The 21,615-nt window shown below is 32.0% G+C and overlaps 3 protein-coding genes across 5 annotated transcripts; all 3 read right to left on the reverse strand.

Moving 5' to 3' along the window:
* Positions 1-250: 250 nt before the first annotated feature.
* Positions 251-2,792, reverse strand: LOC141685075 (ATP-dependent Clp protease ATP-binding subunit ClpA homolog CD4B, chloroplastic-like). The gene is made up of 5 exons (XM_074490197.1): positions 2,709-2,792; positions 2,258-2,443; positions 1,959-2,174; positions 1,661-1,878; positions 251-1,549 (listed from the first exon to the last, which is right to left on the reverse strand). Exons 1-5 carry the CDS (start codon positions 2,790-2,792, stop codon positions 373-375), a joined length of 1,881 nt encoding a protein of 626 aa, XP_074346298.1. The 3' UTR covers positions 251-372.
* Positions 2,793-8,099: 5,307 nt separating this feature from the next.
* LOC141683820 (SWI/SNF complex component SNF12 homolog) lies at positions 8,100-13,323 on the reverse strand. 2 transcript variants are annotated; one of them, XM_074488586.1, is made up of 3 exons: positions 13,165-13,323; positions 11,005-12,674; positions 8,100-8,433 (listed from the first exon to the last, which is right to left on the reverse strand). In XM_074488586.1, exons 2-3 carry the CDS (start codon positions 12,534-12,536, stop codon positions 8,334-8,336), a joined length of 1,632 nt encoding a protein of 543 aa, XP_074344687.1. In that variant the 5' UTR covers positions 12,537-12,674; positions 13,165-13,323; the 3' UTR covers positions 8,100-8,333. The 2 variants fall into 2 exon arrangements, with proteins under 2 accessions (XP_074344687.1, XP_074344686.1); XM_074488585.1 differs by having other exon boundaries at positions 13,069-13,314.
* Positions 13,324-18,381: 5,058 nt separating this feature from the next.
* LOC141685707 (F-box/kelch-repeat protein At3g27150) lies at positions 18,382-21,406 on the reverse strand. Of its 2 annotated transcripts, none has more exons than XM_074490796.1 (2): positions 21,165-21,406; positions 18,382-19,833 (listed from the first exon to the last, which is right to left on the reverse strand). In XM_074490796.1, the coding sequence occupies exon 2, from the start codon at positions 19,809-19,811 to the stop codon at positions 18,516-18,518; it is 1,296 nt and encodes a 431-aa protein (XP_074346897.1). In that variant the 5' UTR covers positions 19,812-19,833; positions 21,165-21,406; the 3' UTR covers positions 18,382-18,515. The 2 variants fall into 2 exon arrangements, with proteins under 2 accessions (XP_074346897.1, XP_074346898.1); XM_074490797.1 differs by lacking the exon at positions 21,165-21,406 and adding an exon at positions 20,120-20,208.
* Between the last annotated feature and the right edge of the window lie 209 nt (positions 21,407-21,615).

Raw genomic sequence — 21,615 nt, forward strand, 5'->3', positions numbered from 1 at the left:
AGCAACATTATTTTCCCTCATTGTATTGGTGTTTTACAAACAGAGTTCAATCTAGTATTATTACAAACAATATTATTAACACATGAAAGGAGAAGACACGATAATGCAAATATATGTTTTAGTCTCAATGTGTTGAATGTTTTAGTAGTTTTTCATAAGGTCTCAAATGGTAAGCTAAACAAGGATGTCAAAAACATATAATTCATAACAGAAAGATTAGATCAACAATTGCACATCTGATAATGCTGGAGGTACATATGTAAAGCATAATCCTTATATATCATTTAACAACACATACGAAATCAAGAATGAAAATCTTCAAACAAAGAGCAAGAGTGACTTCAAATAAGATGAGATGCAACCAGTAACTCCTCAACATTCCCAAAATATAGCCCCGTCCTTAACGATGACTTCTCCTTGCAAACTGATATCAACCGTCACTTTGTCACCTGCTTTCACTTGACCAGACAAAATCTTGTCGCATAAACTATCTTCCAAGATCCTAGTAATGGCCCTTCTCAATGGCCTTGCTCCATAGCTTGGAGAGTAGCCCTCTTCAATCACCTTTTCACGAATCTTGTCCGTTATTTTTAACACTATCTCCTTCTTTTCCTTCACCCTTTCTATAAACTCCTTCAGCATCACTTCAACAATCATTCTCAGATGTTTCTTCTTCAGATGCTTGAAAACAATAATCTCATCAAGCCTATTCAAGAACTCCGGACTAAAATTTGACTTGAGCAATTCAGACACCTGTAGTTTTACCTGCTCGAATTTACCATCTAACTGACCTCCAATATTAGAAGTCAGAATAATTATTGTGTTTTTAAAATCTACAACACGGCCTTTGCCATCAGTTAGCCTTCCAGTATCTAATATCTGGAGCATTGCGTTAAAAACATCCCTGTGAGCCTTCTCAATCTCATCAAGGAGTACCAAATTGTGTGGCTTTCGCCTAATAGCTTCTGTCAGCTGCCCACCATCATCATGGCCTACATAACCAGGGGGCGATCCGAAAAACTTAGACACCTCGTGTTTTTCCATGTACTCGCTCATGTCAACTCTTACCATGGCGTCTTTTGTTCCAAAATACTCTTGAGCTACTAATTTAGCAAGCTCAGTTTTGCCTACTCCAGTAGGACCGGTGAACAAAAAACTTGCAATGGGACGATTTGGGTCCCTAATTCCAACTTTGGCTCTGCGTATGGCTCGACTTACACAACTAACTGCTTCTTTTTGCCCAATCATTTGGGTTTGCAGAGTTTTTTCCAAGTTTAAAAGCTTAGACGCTTCTTCCTGTGATATCTTTTCAATCGGGATTCCTGTCCACGACGAGAGCACTAGCTTTATATCCTCTTCGGTCACAAGCATATTACCACAATACTCTAACTGCCCTTGCTGCGCCTGCAGATTAACGCTCAAACCTAACTTTGAATCCATTCTGGTCGGAACCATCATCTTATTGTATTTTTCTTTCTTATGCTGAAGATTCACTCTTGCACCTGCTTCGTCAATCAAGTCAATGGCTTTATCAGGCAGAAAGTGATCGCTGCATAAGCACAATGTATGTCAGATTCATGTCCAAGTGTAAAAATTAGGAACCAAATTGGTTTAGTTTAAGATTTATATAGATAAGCCATACACAAAATATTACAACTACCTGACATATTGTTTTGATAAGGAGGAAGCAAAGAGAATGGCTTTGTCAGTATACTTGACATTATGAAAATTTTCATATTTCTGTAGTAGTCCTTTGAGTATTAGGACTGTGTCCTCTACAGATGGTTCAGGCACATCAACAACCTGAAAACGTCGTTTTAATGCCCCATCTTTCTCAATGTACTTCCTGTATTCTTCTATAGTTGTTGCTCCAATGCACTGAACCGATACAAAACTGATATCATTTTCATGCTACACCTAGAACCAAATAAAATATTTAATAAAAATGCAAATCATACCTTCAATTCACCTCTAGCTAGTGCTGGTTTCAAAATGTTAGAAGCATCAAGAGGCCCTGAAGAGCCAGCACCAACAAGGGTGTGCAGTTCATCAATAAACAAAACAATTTTTCCTTCACTTAACTTCACTTCATCAACAACTTTGGTTAACCTCTCCTCGAATTCACCTCGATTGGAGGCACCAGCTATTAACCGCGCCATGTCTAAGGAGAATACCTGATAGATAAAATATTGAAAGTATATTGTCTACTCGTATTTATCAAGCAATTATTTGCAAATTTACAGAAGAAATGTCAAACCTTAGTTTCTCGCAGTTTAAATGGAATGCTCCCATTAATAATTCTTAATGCTAAGCCTTCAACAATGACTGTTTTGCCAACACCAGGATCACCAGTGAGGCACACGTTATTTTTTCTGCGCTTGCATAATATTTGTTGAACACGTTCAATCTCTTCCGTCCTTCCTATAACAGGGTCCAGTTTATTCTGCATGTACAAATTAAAAACAGCTGGTAATTACTTGATCATTAGACAAAACTGTCCGGAAAATAGTTAAAATAATACATATAACACTCATGTTTCTCAACCTTAGCTAACTAGAGTTCTGCAGGTCCTAACCAATGCAAGAACCGTATTTCGGATCGTGTCATTTTGAGCTAAACACCTTAATTTGCACTATTTTGATCAATTTCCAGAGACAGCACAAACACAAATAAAACAACAATAATCTTAAGAAATGTTGCAAGATAACCTGCTTAGCCAGTTCTGTAATGTCTGTTCCATACTTCATTAGTGCTTCCAGCTTTGAAGTATCATGCTGATCCAGCTTCTCCATTGCTTTTAAATATTTTTGTCTAAAGTACTTATGATGCAAAGCTGGGATTACTTTGTAGTTTCGAATCCAATTTATAGCATAGTTTTTGCAATTAATTTTAAAAATCAAAACGAATTAGTCCATTGAACCAGGGCCATCATATTTACGTATGTATAATTTGTTTTGATTTCCAATATGTGTCTTCCTAGGAGTCAGTCCATAAGTTGCAAGGTTCATGAAGCTAACAAAATTTCATCATCATTTTACTCTGTTCTACTCTATCCCTTGGCTTTCTGGTTCTCTACGCATAACAAAAAATAAAATCAACATACTCAAGCATTTCAGAACACAACAAAAATAAATCACATTGTTCTACAAAATAAAAAATTTAAAATTGAATGTAATATTTATTCATCACACTTTGTTTAAGTAACTCAACAGGTATTTCGACCTTGAAATTCTATCATCTCAGGAAACTTACTTTATTATCTCGAAAAATTTATCTTAGATTAGAAAAAAGACAAAAATCGGGAGTCACTTACTAGGTTTCCTATTTAATGTATTAAAAATGGATGGTGAAAGATAAATTTAGCCAATTTTTATAAAAGAAATTAATAAAAATGATCATTTTGTTAAAAATTGGCCGCCGATGCGATACTAAATGTCAGTGGAGTATTAATTATTATTAACTATAATCTGTGAAATATAGTGACTCTCTTCATCCCTCCCAATTGTTATCGTTTCTAAAAGAGGGTCCGACACGCATATTAAGATGAATCAAAAATATAATTCTATAACTTTTCTAAAAAAAAACTTTTTCTAAATAAAAGTTTAAACATTCTATTTTTATTCAGAAAAAGAAAAATTTTAAAAAAAGTTATAAAATTATACTTTATATTCATTTTAAAATGTGTATCAGATTGACAATGGATTATTTAAACCGCTAGAATTGACCAATTTTTAAGAAGGGTTATTTTTGTTAATTTTTCAAAAAAATCGGTTATTTTTATCATTTTTTTAACTTTACATAATCAATATATATATATATAAAGTAGGATACGCGGGAGGTTAGGTGGCACTCTAAAATCGTTCAGATCTATTTTTTTATTTTTTTTAGAGTTTTGAGATTTTAAATATTAAAAAAATAAAATATATCATTTAACATATTTGAAGTAGAATAGATTTTCCAATTTATAGCGAATAAGACTTTGAATTTAGATCAAACAGGAGACGAATTTGAGTTTATAGAGGAAACACCATACTATTTACTAATATAAATCAAGAATGAAATTTATATTATCAAATCCTTATGGCTAATTAGCGGTACTGCATGGTACTTATGCATCTTTTTCCACCCTTCCGTCTTGTATATCATCATCAAAATACTGTTTGTTTCAGTTAAATAAAGGTTAGATCTATGCTTTTAGAAGAGATGGTGCACTATATTGATTGCTTTTGTGTGAATTAGCCTGTGGTTTTCTGTGTGCATTTGTATTTTGTGTGATGACATATCCACTTTTTGTTCAGGATCAATGGCCAATGGCTCATATTACTAACTACTGTACTCCAATTTTATGATTGAATTGAAAGCTTACTTTCAGAAATTTTCCTTTTTTGTTGATATAATGTTATTTCCAGTTAAACTTGATATGTATTTAATAAAGTTGTGTCTACGAAAACATGAAGACTAATATGCATCGATTCTTCAGACTCAATTATAGTTGCGAGTTATTGGGCATGCGTTGGAATTCGTGTACAGGTGTTGCCCACTTTTTTATTTTCTTTATTGCTTTGCATGTACTCCCAATTATTGTATTGATCTCACTTTTCTAAAATTTATTGATTTAATTGTTTAATCCTGGTGCCGGACTTATTTGATTCTTCAAATCTTATTAATCTTTATAAATTTTCCTATAAAATCTTCTTCTCTACAAATACAAATACAAAATATTTAAAATTCGAAGTATTCTTCTTAATAAATTTAAACACATATTCTATTTCAAGTATGTTAAATGACCAAATATTTTATATTTTTTAGTATTAAAAATTCTAAAACTCTAAAAGAATTAAAAAAAACACAATTTAGAATGCTACCTAATCTCACGCAAAAAAGGTGTTCAAATTTATATAGAATAAGAGTTTCAATTTCTAGGGAAAATATTTTCGAATTCCTGGGTAAGAAGAATTTATAAGTTGAGTCGATCCCTAAGAATTCATAGGAGTTCGATAATATAATATTAGAAACCTTACGAGCTTATATGAATATATAAATTCAATGAAAAGTTAAGTTACTATTAAAACCCGTGCACTAATTTTATGTGGTCAATGATCATTCAACTAAGTAATTTATTTCTACGACTTTATTAATTGTATTGATTAGCGATAATAAATATCTTAATTTATGTAAGGTTGAAAGCGGATAAATTTATTAGAGTTAATGGCTTACAAATACAATTCACGAACTGGAATTCATGTATAAAACTTGGAGAGCAGTTTTTCTAAAAATTCATGTATTCAAGTTAAATTCACATTTATCCTAATTTTAAAGGAGAATGGTTCGGATTTTAAAGAAAATATATCGTTAATTATAAAAAAGAGGGATTTAGATCATTTTTAACAAATTATATGTCTAAAAATACCAATGTAATCAAAGGATAGTGGTTTAGATTTATAGAGAAAAAATATATTATTATTTAACAATGATGAAATGCGAGAGAATACATGATATCCTATTTGAACTAGAAAACACATTCATATTTACATGAAATTAAGTTTTCGATTTCATACTAAACAAGAATATTCGAATTCAATAATGTTGTATATTCAAAACAGAGAATTTCTGATTATTATTATGTTTGACGGGAGGGCGGCTTAAATTAATTTTTATCTAAATTTTAATCTAATTCATATCATAATTTCTAAAAAATTCATAAGATATGGAAGATCTTAATATGTGAAAAATCGAAGGCAGTTGAATAGATTAGAATTATTAGCTTACAAATACATGTCGGAAAAAGTCATGTACACGTAATGGATCACTCTTTTTTTAATTATAAAGGTGAAAAGTTCGGATTTTAAAGAAAATTTATCATTATTTGTAATCAAGAGGGGTTCAGATCATTTTTATAAATTATAGGTCTAAAAATACACGCAAAATTAAAGGATAGTAGGTTAAATTTATAAAGAAAAAATGTCATTAATTAACAAGAGTGAGATGTGAGGGATTTGGTGACATCATATTCGAACTAAAAAACACATTCATATTTATATGAAATAAGGTTTGGATGTGATATTGGAAAAGGATGTTCGAAGTTGATAAGATTATATATTCGAAGCAGATAATTTTTTATCATTATTTTATTTGACGGGAGTGCGGCTTAAATTAACTTTTATCTAAATTGTAATATTAATTTATATAAGAATTTATAAAAAAAACAGATAGGGGAGATCTCAATATGGGAAAACAATGAAGGTGGGTGAATAAATTAGAGTTCGTGGCTTACAAATACCATTCATGAGTTGAAAAAGTTCATGCATTCGGGTGAAATTCACATTTATCGAAAAAGGGTTCAGATTTTAAAGAAAATGTTATTTATAAACAAGAGGGATTTAGATCATTTTTATTATATTATAAGTCTAAAAATACCTATGTGATCAAAGGAGCGTAGTTTAGATTAATACAAAAAAAATGTATTATTACTTAAGAATGAGACGTGAGAGAATACGTGGCATCCTATTCGAATTAGAAAACACATTCATATTTATATGAAATTAGATTTTCGATTTTATACTAGACAAGTCAGATTAGACAATGTTATTAAATATTCGAAGTAGACAATTTCTGATCAGTATTGTTTTGACGGGAGGGCGACTCAAATTAATTTGTATCTAAATTGTAATATTAATTCATATTAGAATTTCTAAAAAATTCATGAGTTAGGAGTATCTTGATATATGAAAAGTTGACGGCATATACACGAGCTGAAATTCATGTGCACGTCATAGACCACTCTTTTAAAAAAAATGTATTCAAGTAAAATTTACATGTATCATAATTTAAAAAGGAGAAAAGTTCGGATTTCAAAGAAAATTTATCATTATTCATTTATTTGTAACTAAGAGGGGTTCACATCATTTTTAACAAATTATAAGTTTAAAAATACATGTATAATTAGAGGAGAGTAGTTTGAATTTATAAAAAATGTATCAATATTTAAAAAGGATGAGATGCGAGAGATTTGGTGCCATCCTATTCGAACTAGAAAATCCATTCATATGTATATGAAATTAAGTTTTCGATTTATATTGGACAAGGATATTCGAATTAGATAAGATTATATATTCGAAGCAAACAGTTTTTGATCAGTATCGTGTTTGACGGGATGACAACTTAAATTAACTTTTATCCAAATTATAATATTATTCATATCAGAATTAATAAAATAATCATGATATAGGAAAGATCTTGATGTGTGAAAAGATGAAGGTAAGCGAATAAATTAGAGTTGGTGGCTTACAAATACCATTCACGAGTTGGAATTCATGTGCTCGATCGCTCTTTTTATAAAATTTATGTATTCAAGTAAAATACACATGTCTTGACAAAAAAAATCGTAAAATTCACCTGTATCCTAATTAATAAAGTAGAAGAGTTAGAATTTTAAAAAATATATATCATTATTTATAAAAAAGAGGGGTTCCGATCATTTTTATAACAAATAATGAGTGTAAAAATACCTTTATAATCAACGAAAAGTAGTTTGAATATATAAAGAAAAAATGTATTATTTTTTAACAATAATTAGATGCAAGAAATTAGGTGTCATCCTATTTAAAGTAGAAAACATATTTATATTTATATAAAATTAGATTTTCAATTTTATACTAGACAATATTCGAAGTAGACAATGTTATATATTCGAACATATAATTTTTTATTAATATTGTATTTGACGGGAGCGCAGCTTAATTTAACTTTTATCAAAATAGTAATATTATTTAATATCAGAATTTATAAAATTTTAAACGCCACCACGAAGCGCGGCTTTATTTACTAGTTATTATCTAAAGTAAAATCGAGTTTTCAATACAAAGTTACCGGTACTTATGTAAATGCACCGGTCTTAATTCTATTATTACGAAAATAACATTTAACTTTTATATACAAAATCCTAATAACTTTAAATAACTCTCCTTTAGGAACATTTTTCAGTTAAAAACATATGCAATAAAATAACATTTAAGTTATGAATCAAGTAATTCTTCTTATCATTTTTAAAAATAATGGCCTAAATGATTTATTTATTTTAAAACATCAAACCAGAAATTTTCCAGTAGTACTAATTTGGAATACAAGTTGGCACATTCTGCAAATTTAAGTCCTTTGCATAAAGCATAAAAAAATAGAGGACAACTGGAGCAAGGACATGTGAGAAGGCCAGGACCTTTCTCTGCTTTCAAGTATTCAAAGACTCATTTCTCTCCTTACCCTGCTCATTCTAAAAATGCTTTATAAACTAGAAAAATGATGATTTAAACTGTCCTCAAGATCATTGCCATTTTCTATGTGCTTCCAGGAGCATCTGCAGCTGGAGCAGGAGCAGGAGCAGGAGGTGGAGGAGGTGGTCGGCGATTCAAGTAACGGATAACAGCATCTTCAACCCTATAAAATAGATTTAAAAACAATATACAAATCATTACAGATACTCTTGCATTTTGAAAGCACACTGATTCTCACACATGTGAATTTATTGTTGAATATTGTTGAAAAATAAGAACTTATAAACATAATGATGGAATCCTGTGGTGTGAGAAATATGCAGGGGCATGCTATAAATGCATTAAACATCATGCCATGTAGAGGAGGTAAAACAGAGCTAGAAAGAGGAGATATGGTCAATCAACATTGACTTCATAAACACCAACTTAAAAATATAAATCATGCTATAATGTTATCAAGAATATTTACTACAATCTTTACAAGCAAGTAATTTAAGATAATAACAAGATTCTACTTCTCTTGATAGCAAAGCTAAGGGTGTTTTCTTTAAAGACATGGAACTAAAAACAAATTCTACTTCTCTTGATACTTCAAAAAATAGAAATAGACATCCAATTGGCAAATATATTTACGTTGTGGTTGTATGCATCATGGCATGATAAGTTATTAATAATGTGCTCAGAATTAGCAAATCTAAGGGTATCTTGATCAAAGATATTGACCTAAAATTTATTGTTAAACTCCTAAATATTAGAGTTTGGGGGGTTTTTTGCTATGACATAGGTTTTTCCCCTCACTTTTAGTGCATTATTTCATCATGTTACATTTTATTCTTATTACTTTTCTTAAATATTAAACGGAGCGGACATAGGTCCGATCCTAAATTCCAAAACCCTAACAGATCAGACACCAAAAATCTGATATAAATCTAATCCGATAAAATTAAATAAATATGGATATATCAGATTGTGTTCCGGAGCATGCATTTTTTTCATATGATGGTTTTCAAATAAAATGATTTGAGTTGTCATTTCAAATTTTCGTACTTATACTAGTATTTGAATGTTTTAGATTTCAAATGAAATTCAAATCCAAATTAATTTCGTTATCCAAACATGTCATCTGAGGAAATTTCAAATGAAATTTCACTCTTTAAGTAACTACATACCCGGATATGAAGTATCAAGTTAGTTTGCGAAGTAACTAAGCTAAATTTCTTCATTTTTAGATGATTTAGTCAAGCATTTTATTTAATTTGTTTAACAATTTTAATTTTGTTTATTGTCATGCAAAAAAACAAATATATAATTTCATTATTCAAATAAATTTCGGGGCACCGGAATCCTCGTACTGTCATGTTTTTCGAATCCGTGTATCTCGTACTAAGGACCCGTATGCTTTTTTATTAGCTTAAAATATATGTCACCGTACATAAATATATGTTGTCAAATATATATCATGTTTGACTTGTTAACTAGAGGACTGATCACTTTCTTGGACTTGCATCAACTTACCAGGTCAACAGCCTAATTAATTATATCATTAACAATGAAGTATTTTTTTCAGGAACCTCATCGGACTCAGACCTACAAACTGAATCCCGCCTTAACATGACAAATCGACCGACTCTGAACCAAAAGAGATTATAATAATTTTTTCATGTTGACATCATAAAATTCGCAATTTTAAACTAAGCTTACTAAGGATCCGCAGAAGGTGTTACTCTTCCAATGATGGCTATATCATTTCCAATATGTAGTTGGTGCTAAACTGAACTCCATAAAAAATAAGCAAGGGACCAAGAAATACTTTCCCCTTAACCCAAAAGCATGAAATCCCACATCTGACAGTCTAAAAAAAGGAAATCATCAATACAAATGAGAACCATAGTGCTAAGTATAGCATATGGCACCTTCTTGCCTCCTGGCCCCAATTTTACCATTTCTCTGCACAATCATTATCCTGAAATAGGGTGGAAGTATGGCATTTGGTTTTCCTTCTCTTTTCATGATCTTAAATATTTTAAGCAGACCGAAAAAAGATTCTGTTTTTACTTCATAGTAAAGAACCAGAGGAAAGCTATTGCACATCTTAACTAAACACTTGTAGAACATGTCTCTGATACAAACTCAAAGAACAAGCTATTATAGAACATATGGATGTTACAAACTTAAATGTTTTGCCTCCAAAGTTGACTATCAAATTTACTGAGCAATTTTTCATATACGGAAAAGACAATATGAATGCCAAAAATGGTTTCCCTATATATCAAGTCTTCTTTAGCTGGCTTATGGCACTTGGAGTTCATATAAATAATTTGTATCGAATAATATATTATAAACAACATTTCAAACACAGAACAGGAAAGCAGATATAATTAGTCTTAAAATTAGAATCATTCTCCTCCTATGGCTTCAGTAAACTAATAATAAGGAATCCTTTCTCATCTACCAACATACCTTGATATAGTGGTGCCATATTTATAGATTACACTCCAAGGGGAAGGACCAATAAATACGCATTACTAAAAATTAATCATTTTGGTATAAACAGAAATATATTAAGGTGATGGAAGCAACAGATTGCGTAAAATAAATCTATTTATTTTCCATTAAATATATAGGGCTTGTTAGTATTATCTCTAGTAACAGGTGACACTAGCATCACAATAAACTCAGATAAGTGTATGCAATAACTAGTTTGATTAGATACTTAGAAGCCAAAAAAGCTTACCAAGGTTGGTTGTAGAAATCTGACCGACGCTCTTTCTCAGCACTATGACTTGCTTCACCAGCTACAAGCTTTAGGTCTGTGCTTTGAGATTCAACTAATGCATTAACAAATTCAACCGGTGATTGACTGAAGCCAAGAAAGAAGGCCCTTCTCTTTCGGTGGTCATGAATTTTCCTTATAGCAGTGCAAACAGCTTCTTCGCATGCTTCAATTTCTTTGGTCTTTTCCGTATTTGCTAGTAATGCATTCAATTCCTTTTGTATCGGGAAGGGCACATCAACCAAAATATCATAGCATGCATTTCCAGCAGGACTATTTCCTGAGAGCTTGATTCTGTGTTCCAAATGTATTGGTTGTGGCGGAGCTAAATGATTTGAAATTTTTTGTGAGACCATGGAAAATTTAAGCTTGTCTTCCCCAAATACTTTCTGAAGTGGTGGATCACACATAAAAAAGGATGGGTCATTAGGGTTCTGCAGTTTCCTGGCCTTGACATAATGCCAGATTCCAGCTACAATTCTCGAACGTGTCTCAACCTCAATCCCAAGAAGTTCAATCAAAGCTGGTGAGAGTTTATATTTCTCAGGCATATAATTGACCTCTAAACGTACATTTAATGTGAACTCTTTATCTCCTTTCCTTTTCACCTCAAATCCCTCATGAGGCGCAGGAGATCGGGCACTATCCCATATAATGATGTGATTATCAGGATACAATCTCTGGTCCAATGTAATGGTGACTCTCTTGAAAAAAGATGAAAATTTTGGATCCATAGGATTTGATTTCTGATGCAAAGCAGCATTCTCGGGATCAACCCCCTCTTCCAAAATCCTCCCAATTATCTTAAAGGTCCAGGTAGGCGGTTCCGCATTTGGCTTACCAGGAATTGTGCGGGTTTGATTAGCAAAAGAATTAAAAACATAAATTCGAAGGGTTTTCTGGATGCAAGGAGGATTTTTAAGTGCCTCTTGTATGTCGGTTCTCTTTCTCGCAAGAGCGGCATCAATGCGAGACTCAAAGTCGAGAAGCTGAGTATATAGGGCAGATTCAGGCAAAAAGGTTGCAACTTTATCCTGTAAATGCTTCTCCGGAATCTTTTGTTTCTTCTTACGAGCAGCAGATGTAAGCTCCATAGTCCTCAACATAGAGACATTGTTGTTATTCGACAAGCCAGGTGGCCGCCCTAGTTTCTGCGGCGGTCGTTTTACACTAGAATTACTTGTTGAAACCGATGGTGAACTACCACCAACATTCCCCATCCCAGCAGCATGGGATTGGGCATGTAACTGAGCTTGGAAATGAGCATGAGCTGCTTGCGATTGAGCTTGAGCAAGAGCCTGGGCTTTTGCTTGCATAATGACTTGCGATTGAGCTGCAGAGAACTGCGACATCTGAAACTGACCGCGAGGACCATAGCCACCTTGCTGTTGACCTCCAGCCTGCTGATAAGGACTCTGATTTGCTGGCATAGAATTGCCGAATGAATTGGAAAGAACAGCATTCTGTGGTGGCCTATTGTTATTCGCTTCCATGACTAAATGTCTATATCTGCCAACACCCTACAACAACCTCAACTCAAACCAGCAAATAAAATCCCTCCACTTCTCCTCTAAAACAACTCAATCATATCAAAGGCCAGCAAAAAACCCCTTCTCCCAAAACGCAAGTCCCTGAAGATTAAAACTTGGTGTAAAAAGGCTACACATCTTTTCAATTATATGCAATTGCAATAACTAAAACAATCAAACACACAAGCCTCCAACAGAAGAGAGGCCTGTCCGTTAATTACATACAAAAAGTTTGCATTTTTACGACATTCTTGAAATTAACAGCCTAAAAGCCCCAATCTTTAGCAACCCCGGTTCATAAAGATTAAATCTTTAAGCAAATTAAGCTCTAAAAAACACAAAAAAAAACATTCTGCTAGCTAAATGAACAAAACCCTAATTCTTAATCAAATAAAAAAACCCAAATCAAGAAACAAAATTTAAAGCATAATAACAACAAATAAGTGGTAATTATAAGTAGGCAACAACAATAATCAGATAAAGGAGTCAAATTTACCTTTAAAATGTTGAACTGTAATTGTAGATAATTGTGGGTATATATGTATGTATGAGTGTAAGTATAGTAAAGTGAGAAAATATAGGAAGAGCTTACTACAATAATGGTGGGTTGAACTGGAACTCTTATGGTTCGGATCTGGTTTGTATCCGTGTTTACGACTTGCCCCAACTCACATCAGGGAGAGAACTACAACTGTTTATTGTCTTTGTTCCTCTTTCAATAACTCAACTAAACCAATGAGGTTGTCACTTTAAAAAAATTGAAACCTTAAAAAAATTGAAACCTTAAGAAAATTATGGCCATGGTATTTAGTTATTTACTAGTGATTTTAACATAAAATATTTAAAATTATGTAGAAATTATTTTTAAGTTGAATCTGAAATACAAATTGTGTATTTATTTCGGTTATTAGTCTCGAATTTTATTTATTTAATTTTATAAAGCTGGATATTACGGTTTTAATGTAACTTATTATGCTATTCAATTAATTAGTTCTGTGTAAAAAGTAATTTATATTCGTATTAAATAAGAAAAATGCTAGAGAATCCAAATTTTTACACCAAAAAATTCCCCAAATCTGATGTGTCATATGAATATTTGGCAACTTTCCTAATAATAATATGAGACCTCGCATGCATTTATATACGTCCACGAATTAAAATTAGCCATATATCAGCCACGTCATTTGGTAAATTTTTTGTGAAAGATATTTGTGGTACCTAGCACTACTCATTAAATAATTTCAAAGTTATTTTTATTCATAAGTGATAGAAATAATTTTATTCATAAGTTATTCAAGAACCATTCATATCTATTCGGTATATAATTGTTTCAAATTAGTAATGAAATGTCTAATCTCGTAATTATTTTTTTTCTTAAATTTACGATTTTCGTAATATAGTGAAATACGTAACACTGATGTGGCAAAAAGTTATATTAAACGGCACAAGTTATATTTTAAAGAAACTATTATTTGCTTATCAAAATAAGCAAGTTGAAGTTCGTAAAAGCAGTTAAAGTTGGTATACGAGGATGTAATGGTTTCATATGTATATCTCAATTCAATTAAGAATATAATAAATTTTTCATTTTCATTTCTCATATATAAGTACTTTTTATCTTCGTCTTTTTCACACATCTGCAAGTAGATGTAGAGTATCAAACTTGTTATATATTGAATACAATTATTTGGAATTGTGAACAAAACTGTCTAATTTGTAAAGATATTATATTTAACTAGAACAAACAAAACATACACAATAAACATAGTATTTTCAAAACTCACTTAACTTTGTATTAAAATTAAGTATGTCTTACTACAATAGTGGGTTCTTTGTAAGTAAAGAACTCAGCTTTTTCCTTGAGAGAGTTACATGAAAATTTAGATATGTTTGTTACATCTAAGACAAAGGACCAGTGTTTATTTTATAGATTAGTAAACACGGGTTTACACATCATACAATAAGATGAACTAAACCCTGCTTTAAGTTATCTCTAAAACTTTTCATTTCTTGTTTAGTGAATCTTTGCAAATCGTGTAGGTCTGTGACTTTCTTTTGTCAGTTAATCTTGGCCCTTGATCTTGCACTCTTCAAGCTGCTTTTGTAGACTTTTCAATCTAAATGATTAGATCGTTTGTTGATTGATACTCTTGAATATTTAATTTGTCTGCATTCTGTACTTGAGGTTCATATCGAGATCTCCAGTTTGTTGTATAAAGAACCGACATCTCGATAAATATAATGGCTTATCGAGATATCTTAGTTCTCTATAAGTGTCTTTGACTTGTCGATTTCTCTGAGTTTTCTATAAGTGAACTTGGCTTGTCAAGGTCTTCAAAACTCTGCATTTAGAAATGACTTGTCGATATCTCTGAGATCTCTATAAGCATTTTGACTTGTCGATATCTCTGAGATCTCTAATGAGAAAATTGACTTGTCGATATCTCCAATCTTTATTTTGACTTGTCGATATCTCTGAGTTCTCTATATGCAAAATGACTTGTTGATATCTCAGAGATCTCTATATACATTTTGACTTGTAGATATCTCTGAGATCTCTAATGCGAGATTGACTTGTCGATATCTTCAATCTTCATATCTTCATTTGACTTGTCGATATCTCCGGGACTTCTCTATAAGCCAATTTAGACTTCTCGATAAGTCATTCTGGAGTTCTTGAATGACTTCTCTATATGACTTGATCTGTAACTTGTAAATATCTTGACTTAGAACATTTTTCCTAAAACATATTTATTCAACTTCAAGATTCTTCACTTTTCTCTGAGGCATGATCTTGTTGATCTTCTTCCAGAGTTTATTCTTAGCCTTGAGACTGTTTATAGAAAAATATTCCAGTCTGATCTTTAACATTTTTACAGACTCAAGTAATACAATGCAAAATACATATTTAGACTATCATACATCTAAATCTTAGGGTTGTCAATATGACTTAGTCTTGTTATAGTACATGCGTGACTTGCACAATAAAACTCAATATCAATATGTTTTCAGAGCTGAATGAAAATTTGAATTCGAATATAAGGAACTTGATTATAAGTGTTATATAAGTGCTTTTCGTGAATAATGATTCGATTTTGTTGGTTTTATTCTTCATTTGACTTCATTTTCATGATTCTTGACTGTGAATTTTTTTAGTCATAACTTGAGAGTTTGTATATGTTTTACGATGAAGTTTCAGAGTGTTACTTATATTGCTCGGTTTGAATTAGAATTTATAGTATTTTGATTATTTTTGTTAAAATTTCACTTGAGATTGATTCGAACAATTTGGAAAAAAATACGTCATGTCATTTATGTTAATGCAATAATGGGAGATGCATAAAATAATAAGGATTGACAATTCTGCAAGAATAATAATTTAACGACTAAAAATGCGTTTCAGTCAAATTTGCATCATTGGTATCCTAAAAATATTGATCATCCTAGTCTTGTCTTTATTTCTAAGAAATTGATTGGTATTGATAATTTTGGTCCATGAAAACGTTCAGTTACTATTACATTGCCAATAAAAAATAAGTTAGGCATTGTGGATGGTACTTATGTTGGGCCAGAAGAAATTTCATATTGAAGAGCTCAATATGATCAAGTTAATGACATGATTATAAATTGAATCGTGAATACTGTATCTGATTTTGTTACCTCGCTCAAAAAATATAGACTAAATTGTATAATCAATTTTCTATTATAAATATACATAGAGCATATTAGTATTGAAAGAAAGTCTTGCTTTGAAATAAGAATATAAGTCAGTGGAGATCTATTATCATAGTTGAAAAATATCTCGGATGAATACATAACTTTGAAATCTGTTATTACTATTAATGTGGATCTTATAAGCTTAATGAAGAAAGGTGCAAAGAAAGAAGTTGTGCAATTAAAAATGGTCTCAATGATGTTGTTATTGTGACAAGAGGCTAAATTTTGATGACACCATTTTATTACATTACTCAAGCCTTTTCAATTATTAAACGATGAAAGAAAAAAAATAAGGAAGCAATATGACTGTCTAATTTCTTGGACATGTTAATGTTCCATTGTTAAGGTTTATGCATCTCGGGTTGGTTATGAATCAGAATCTTCTGCTAGTAATCATCATGGTGGTAAATCCAATTTGAAATGAACTTATTGTAACAAAGAAGGTCTTAATATGGAGTTTTGTTATAAACTTGTTGGTTATCCAAACAAGATAAATGAACGTTTCAGCCCTACTCTCCTAATTTTTCGGTCTCATCTGAATACTAGTGATAATTATGTTGATGTTTTTGCTTCAAGTCACGGTGTAGAAATGCTCAAAATACGGCCACATTACCTGAAAATGGTACTCTTATCTAAATGCTAGTACTAATCATGTTGATGTTTTTACTTCAAGTCAACATGCAGCAATGCTCAAAACACACTTACATTACCTGAAAATGATACTCTGATCTAAATTCTGGTGCTAATCATGCTGATATTTTTACTTGAAATCACAGTGCAGAAATACTTAAAACACAGTCAATTTACCTGAAAATAGTATTGCTTGAGAATACAAACGATTACAGATTTTGGCAATATTGGTTCTTATCTTGAATAATTGCAAAATCAAGTTTCTCACGTGAATACGATTACATTACTTTTAATGAATGAAAGGGATATTCAGATTCTCACGAAGAATATATAAATCATATAACATGTATAACATCTTGTTGTCTTGTTTTTATATCATAAAAATTAACACATTAGAAAATATTGAAGGTATCAATTACATGTATTGTAATAAAAAAATTTAAGTTATCTTGTCGATAATACCTCATTTTCAGATTTTTCCGCCAAATAAACAAATACATACTTTTTGTCAAAAAAAAAACAAATACATACTTTATGGTATTATTATACTAGTATGTTATTCCTGATCATATAAATTTTGTTCTTTGTGTCGATATGTTCATAGTTGGATGTAAACAAAATTTAAATTCAATCTCATTAAAATATATATTATATCATTAAATTTTAATATTTGGTCATACAAAGTTATTTAAATAATTTTTATAAGTTTCTTTGTATTTCAGTTTATATAGATTTACACCTAATTTGATTGTAAATAAATTTTCAACCAAAATAACTTAATTTTGGACAACGCATATTATAATTTATCTTGCAACACTTGAACTACATGATATATATTATTTTAAATTGCATGTCAATGTTACATGTAAATTTATCACAACATGACTGTTTTGTTGTGTAGAAAATAAAATTGTGAAAGTATCATATAAAAGTAATCTAAAAAGGTAAGAATTATAAAATAAATAAAAATTTCTATGCAACAACTAGCAAAGTGAAATAAATTACGGTAAAATACTAGAGTAAACTAAAAATAAATATTTTGGAAGTCATGGTTGACGGGTGACGGCATGTAAATTTTTATGATTGAGTTAAAATCAACGATTAATCTTTGTTTTAAATATCAATTAAGGAGGAGGTCGTTGATTGTTATTTGAAAATTGTTGATTGTTTTAATATGTGTCGTATAAAATATAATCTCTTTTAAAAATAATTATTAGTATTATAAATTTAGCATATCAATCGAATTAACTTCTCAGTAAAGAGAAAATAAAAGTTTGATTTTTGTTCTTAGCTAATTCCATTGTATACAGGTTCGTATCCTAACAAGTCTGGACAAAAGTCAAACCCGCCATGTCCTGACTTCTTACAGAAGTAGAACTTGATTCCCTCAAACAAAAAAGTACTAGAACTTGATAACTTTACTAAAGATTTAAAAATGAGAAAAGGGCTATAACTGCCCAAATGTTACCATCCATGATTGTGATTAAAACTGGTAATTTAGTACAAGGAGTCCTTGTAAATCCGGACTCCAGAAAGTTAACAACAGCATTTTATTTAGATACTAATCACATTGATTTCGAGAAAGAAGACTGTTGCTCAAGCCACCATCACAGAACAGTTTAAGATGAAGTGGCTAAGCTGGTTTCTGCCACTGTCAAGAGGGTTCCAATGCAGTTCCTTAGCATTAGGATCTGGACAACACGAGTAAATTGACATGGAGTTACTCGTGGAAGAAACTGCAGATGCTCCCATGACAAGAAGCTCGTTTCCAAGAGACTTGAATGCGACACCCCAGCCTTTATGGAAATCAGCCCTGACAGGGACCGGACCTAAGTGCTTCCATGTATTGGTCTTTTTCAGGTAAACCTTCAGCTGGTTGGAAGAAGCTTCAAGCGAGTAAAGTTCATTATTCACAACTGCGACGAGAGGTGGAGAGTGACAACTTAGAACTGGATCATCCTTAAACATGCCCGGGATCAGTTCCCATTTGTTTTTAGACACATCTAAATACTCCCCACACGTAAGTTCTCCCTCTTCATTTCGTCCTCCAATTACATAAAACCTATTGTCCATGTAACATCCAGCGCAAAGTTGCCTCCTCCGGATCATCTTTGGAAGAGGCTCCCATGATCGTGTGTCGGGATTATATTTCTCAGCAGTATCATAAACTTCGGTGTTTACCATGCTCCCAATTCCCCCAGCTACAAAAGCAAAGATACCACAAGTGGCAGATGCAAATAAGCACCGTGGATTTAGCATAGAAGGACCCTTGTACCATTTGTTCAGTGACAATTCGTACCTCCAGATGACAAGACCTTCGATTTCCCTACCAGAAACTAGTAGATGAGTCCCTGCACAAAAGGACTCCTTATCTCCTGATAAGAAACATACATCTGCTGGTAGAACTGGAAGGCGTCTGCAGGACTTAAATCCTCGATCAAACGACAACCAACAACTCTCACCAATTGCAAACATAAACACATAAGGTTCATCAAACTGGATTTTCCTTCTAATATTGAATAGCTCACCACTCAATAACAGAGCCAATAACCTCTTGTTGAGCAGGCATATTTTCCAAAACTCTGATAGAGGAAACCTAGCTATAACTGAATCCTCTAGGTCGTAACCAAGTGAAGGCATGTAAGAATAATCTGCATCCTGAGATTTTGCACTCAATGAACCCCTAATAGTGATCTCACTGCAAGAAAATTCTAAACCATGTAGAGCTGCTCTACTACCAGTGATGTAGACTCTTGCCTTTTTCCGTGAACTACCACAAGTTATCCAGTAGCCATTTCTAGAATCCACATCAATCCTACCACCTAACTTACTCAAATGATGACCATCTTTGCACAGACCATCTTCTTCTTTCGTTTCTTCTTTTCCACTCATAGTTGATGTAACACCTTCAAACCTGCAAACGAAACAATTTTCAGAAAATCAGCAAATTAAATAACAACTCAATTTAAAGCTATACATAATATTCAAATCTAAGAGAAGCAGCAACAGATATTGGAGTCAAACAATGAACCACAGATTTCGAGAAAACTATCAATTTCAAATTCAAACCCTTGATGTAGTAAGCAATTGAATCAACCACACAGTGAAAATCAGTGAGCATTCAAATAAAAATAAGCAGCAGGATTACAAAAGTCTAAAATAAATTGGATCAGCCTAAATGTAAAAGTAAAATTAAAGACCTATTGAATCAGAATAGTTGTACAAAATGAAATCAAATTTGTCCATCATAGTACTATGTTTAGAAATAGAGGGAAAAATTGACTCAAGTCCAGTTGAACCTGGAATTTCTAATCCAGCGGTCAAACAAAGCTACGATCTCAAGAAAAAAACCAAGTTTCAGATTCAACTCTTGACGAGGTCAGCAACTGAGTCCACCAAAAAATTTAGAACTGATCAGAGGTCAAGTCAGATTACGTGAAGAAGTTCAAAGAAGAACATCATCCCCTTCTTTACAGGGTACTTCAAATAATTTCGATGCAGTACAGATAGCCAAACGATTTGTAAAAAGCCTGAAACCAATCAAATCAAATTCGATGCACAAAGCTACAAAAACAATAACTGATATAAAAAGAAACCCGTAATTTCCATCTAAGCACTTGAAAATGTTTGAATACTAGTATAAGATCCTGGAAATGGTCTTCCTCTAAAACCTCTCTAAAACCTCAAGGTGTTAGAGGAAGGCCATTTCCAGGATCTTGTATTAATATTCTAACAGAAAAAGACAGAGATTGAATACGAGTTCTAAAGAAAGATCGGCATCGTGATGCATTAGAGTTTAGCTAAAAAGAGATTTAGAATCGATCAAGGATTCTGGCAAAGGAGTTAATAGTTGGTTGAATTCAACAATACGCTGTGAAGGTTATGGAATCAAAGAACACACTTACACTTTCAAACTTCATAAAAGCAGGATTTTCATTTCATGGGGTTGGTCTAATAGCGAAGATGAGACGTCCGACTCCAAAACAAAAAAGAGATACAGTCATAATATACTACACATGGATTAAGTTGATTTTACACATAAATCCATGAAAAATTTCCTATTCAAACTCATGATCTTTTACCAATAGGAGCTAACACAAGAAGCTATTTATGAACAAAAAACACATGCATAAACACAATATAGATTGTACCATAACTATATCAGTATATCATGTAACATAGAACAAAACATGAAATGTAAACACACACAAACAACATACAGAATTACAGAGAGATAGATTGTACCAAATCAGACGGCTGTGAGGAAGAAACAAATGAAGTGAAATGAGTCGATCATCGGAGTCTGTTGTTGGGTTTAAACAAAGGCAAGTGACTCAGGACTTGTAACTGCACAAAAGGGTCGTCCAAACTTTTGGAATATTATTAAAATAAAGAAAGACAGGGAGTGAAGTGAAACTGCCATTGAGGCGCACACCAAGAGAGTAAGAGATTAAAGCATATACTTAATACCAGAAAGGGCTGATGCCACCCCCCATTTGCTAGGGAGACAACAAATCTTAAACTAGTCAAGTTCTGGATTATTATGCAGTCTTTCATTTAAACGATAATCGCGTGATCACATTATTAAGATTTTTTTTCTTCGTCTTTCATTTGTTTTGTTTATACAAAATCTCTGGAACGAGAAATCATGTTACTAAAATCCTTTTTTAACTGATTGGTTGCAAGTTATCAGTAA

The sequence above is a fragment of the Apium graveolens genome, chromosome 9 (assembly GCF_009905375.1).
Source record: "Apium graveolens cultivar Ventura chromosome 9, ASM990537v1, whole genome shotgun sequence".
Lineage (NCBI taxonomy): Eukaryota > Viridiplantae > Streptophyta > Magnoliopsida > Apiales > Apiaceae > Apium > Apium graveolens.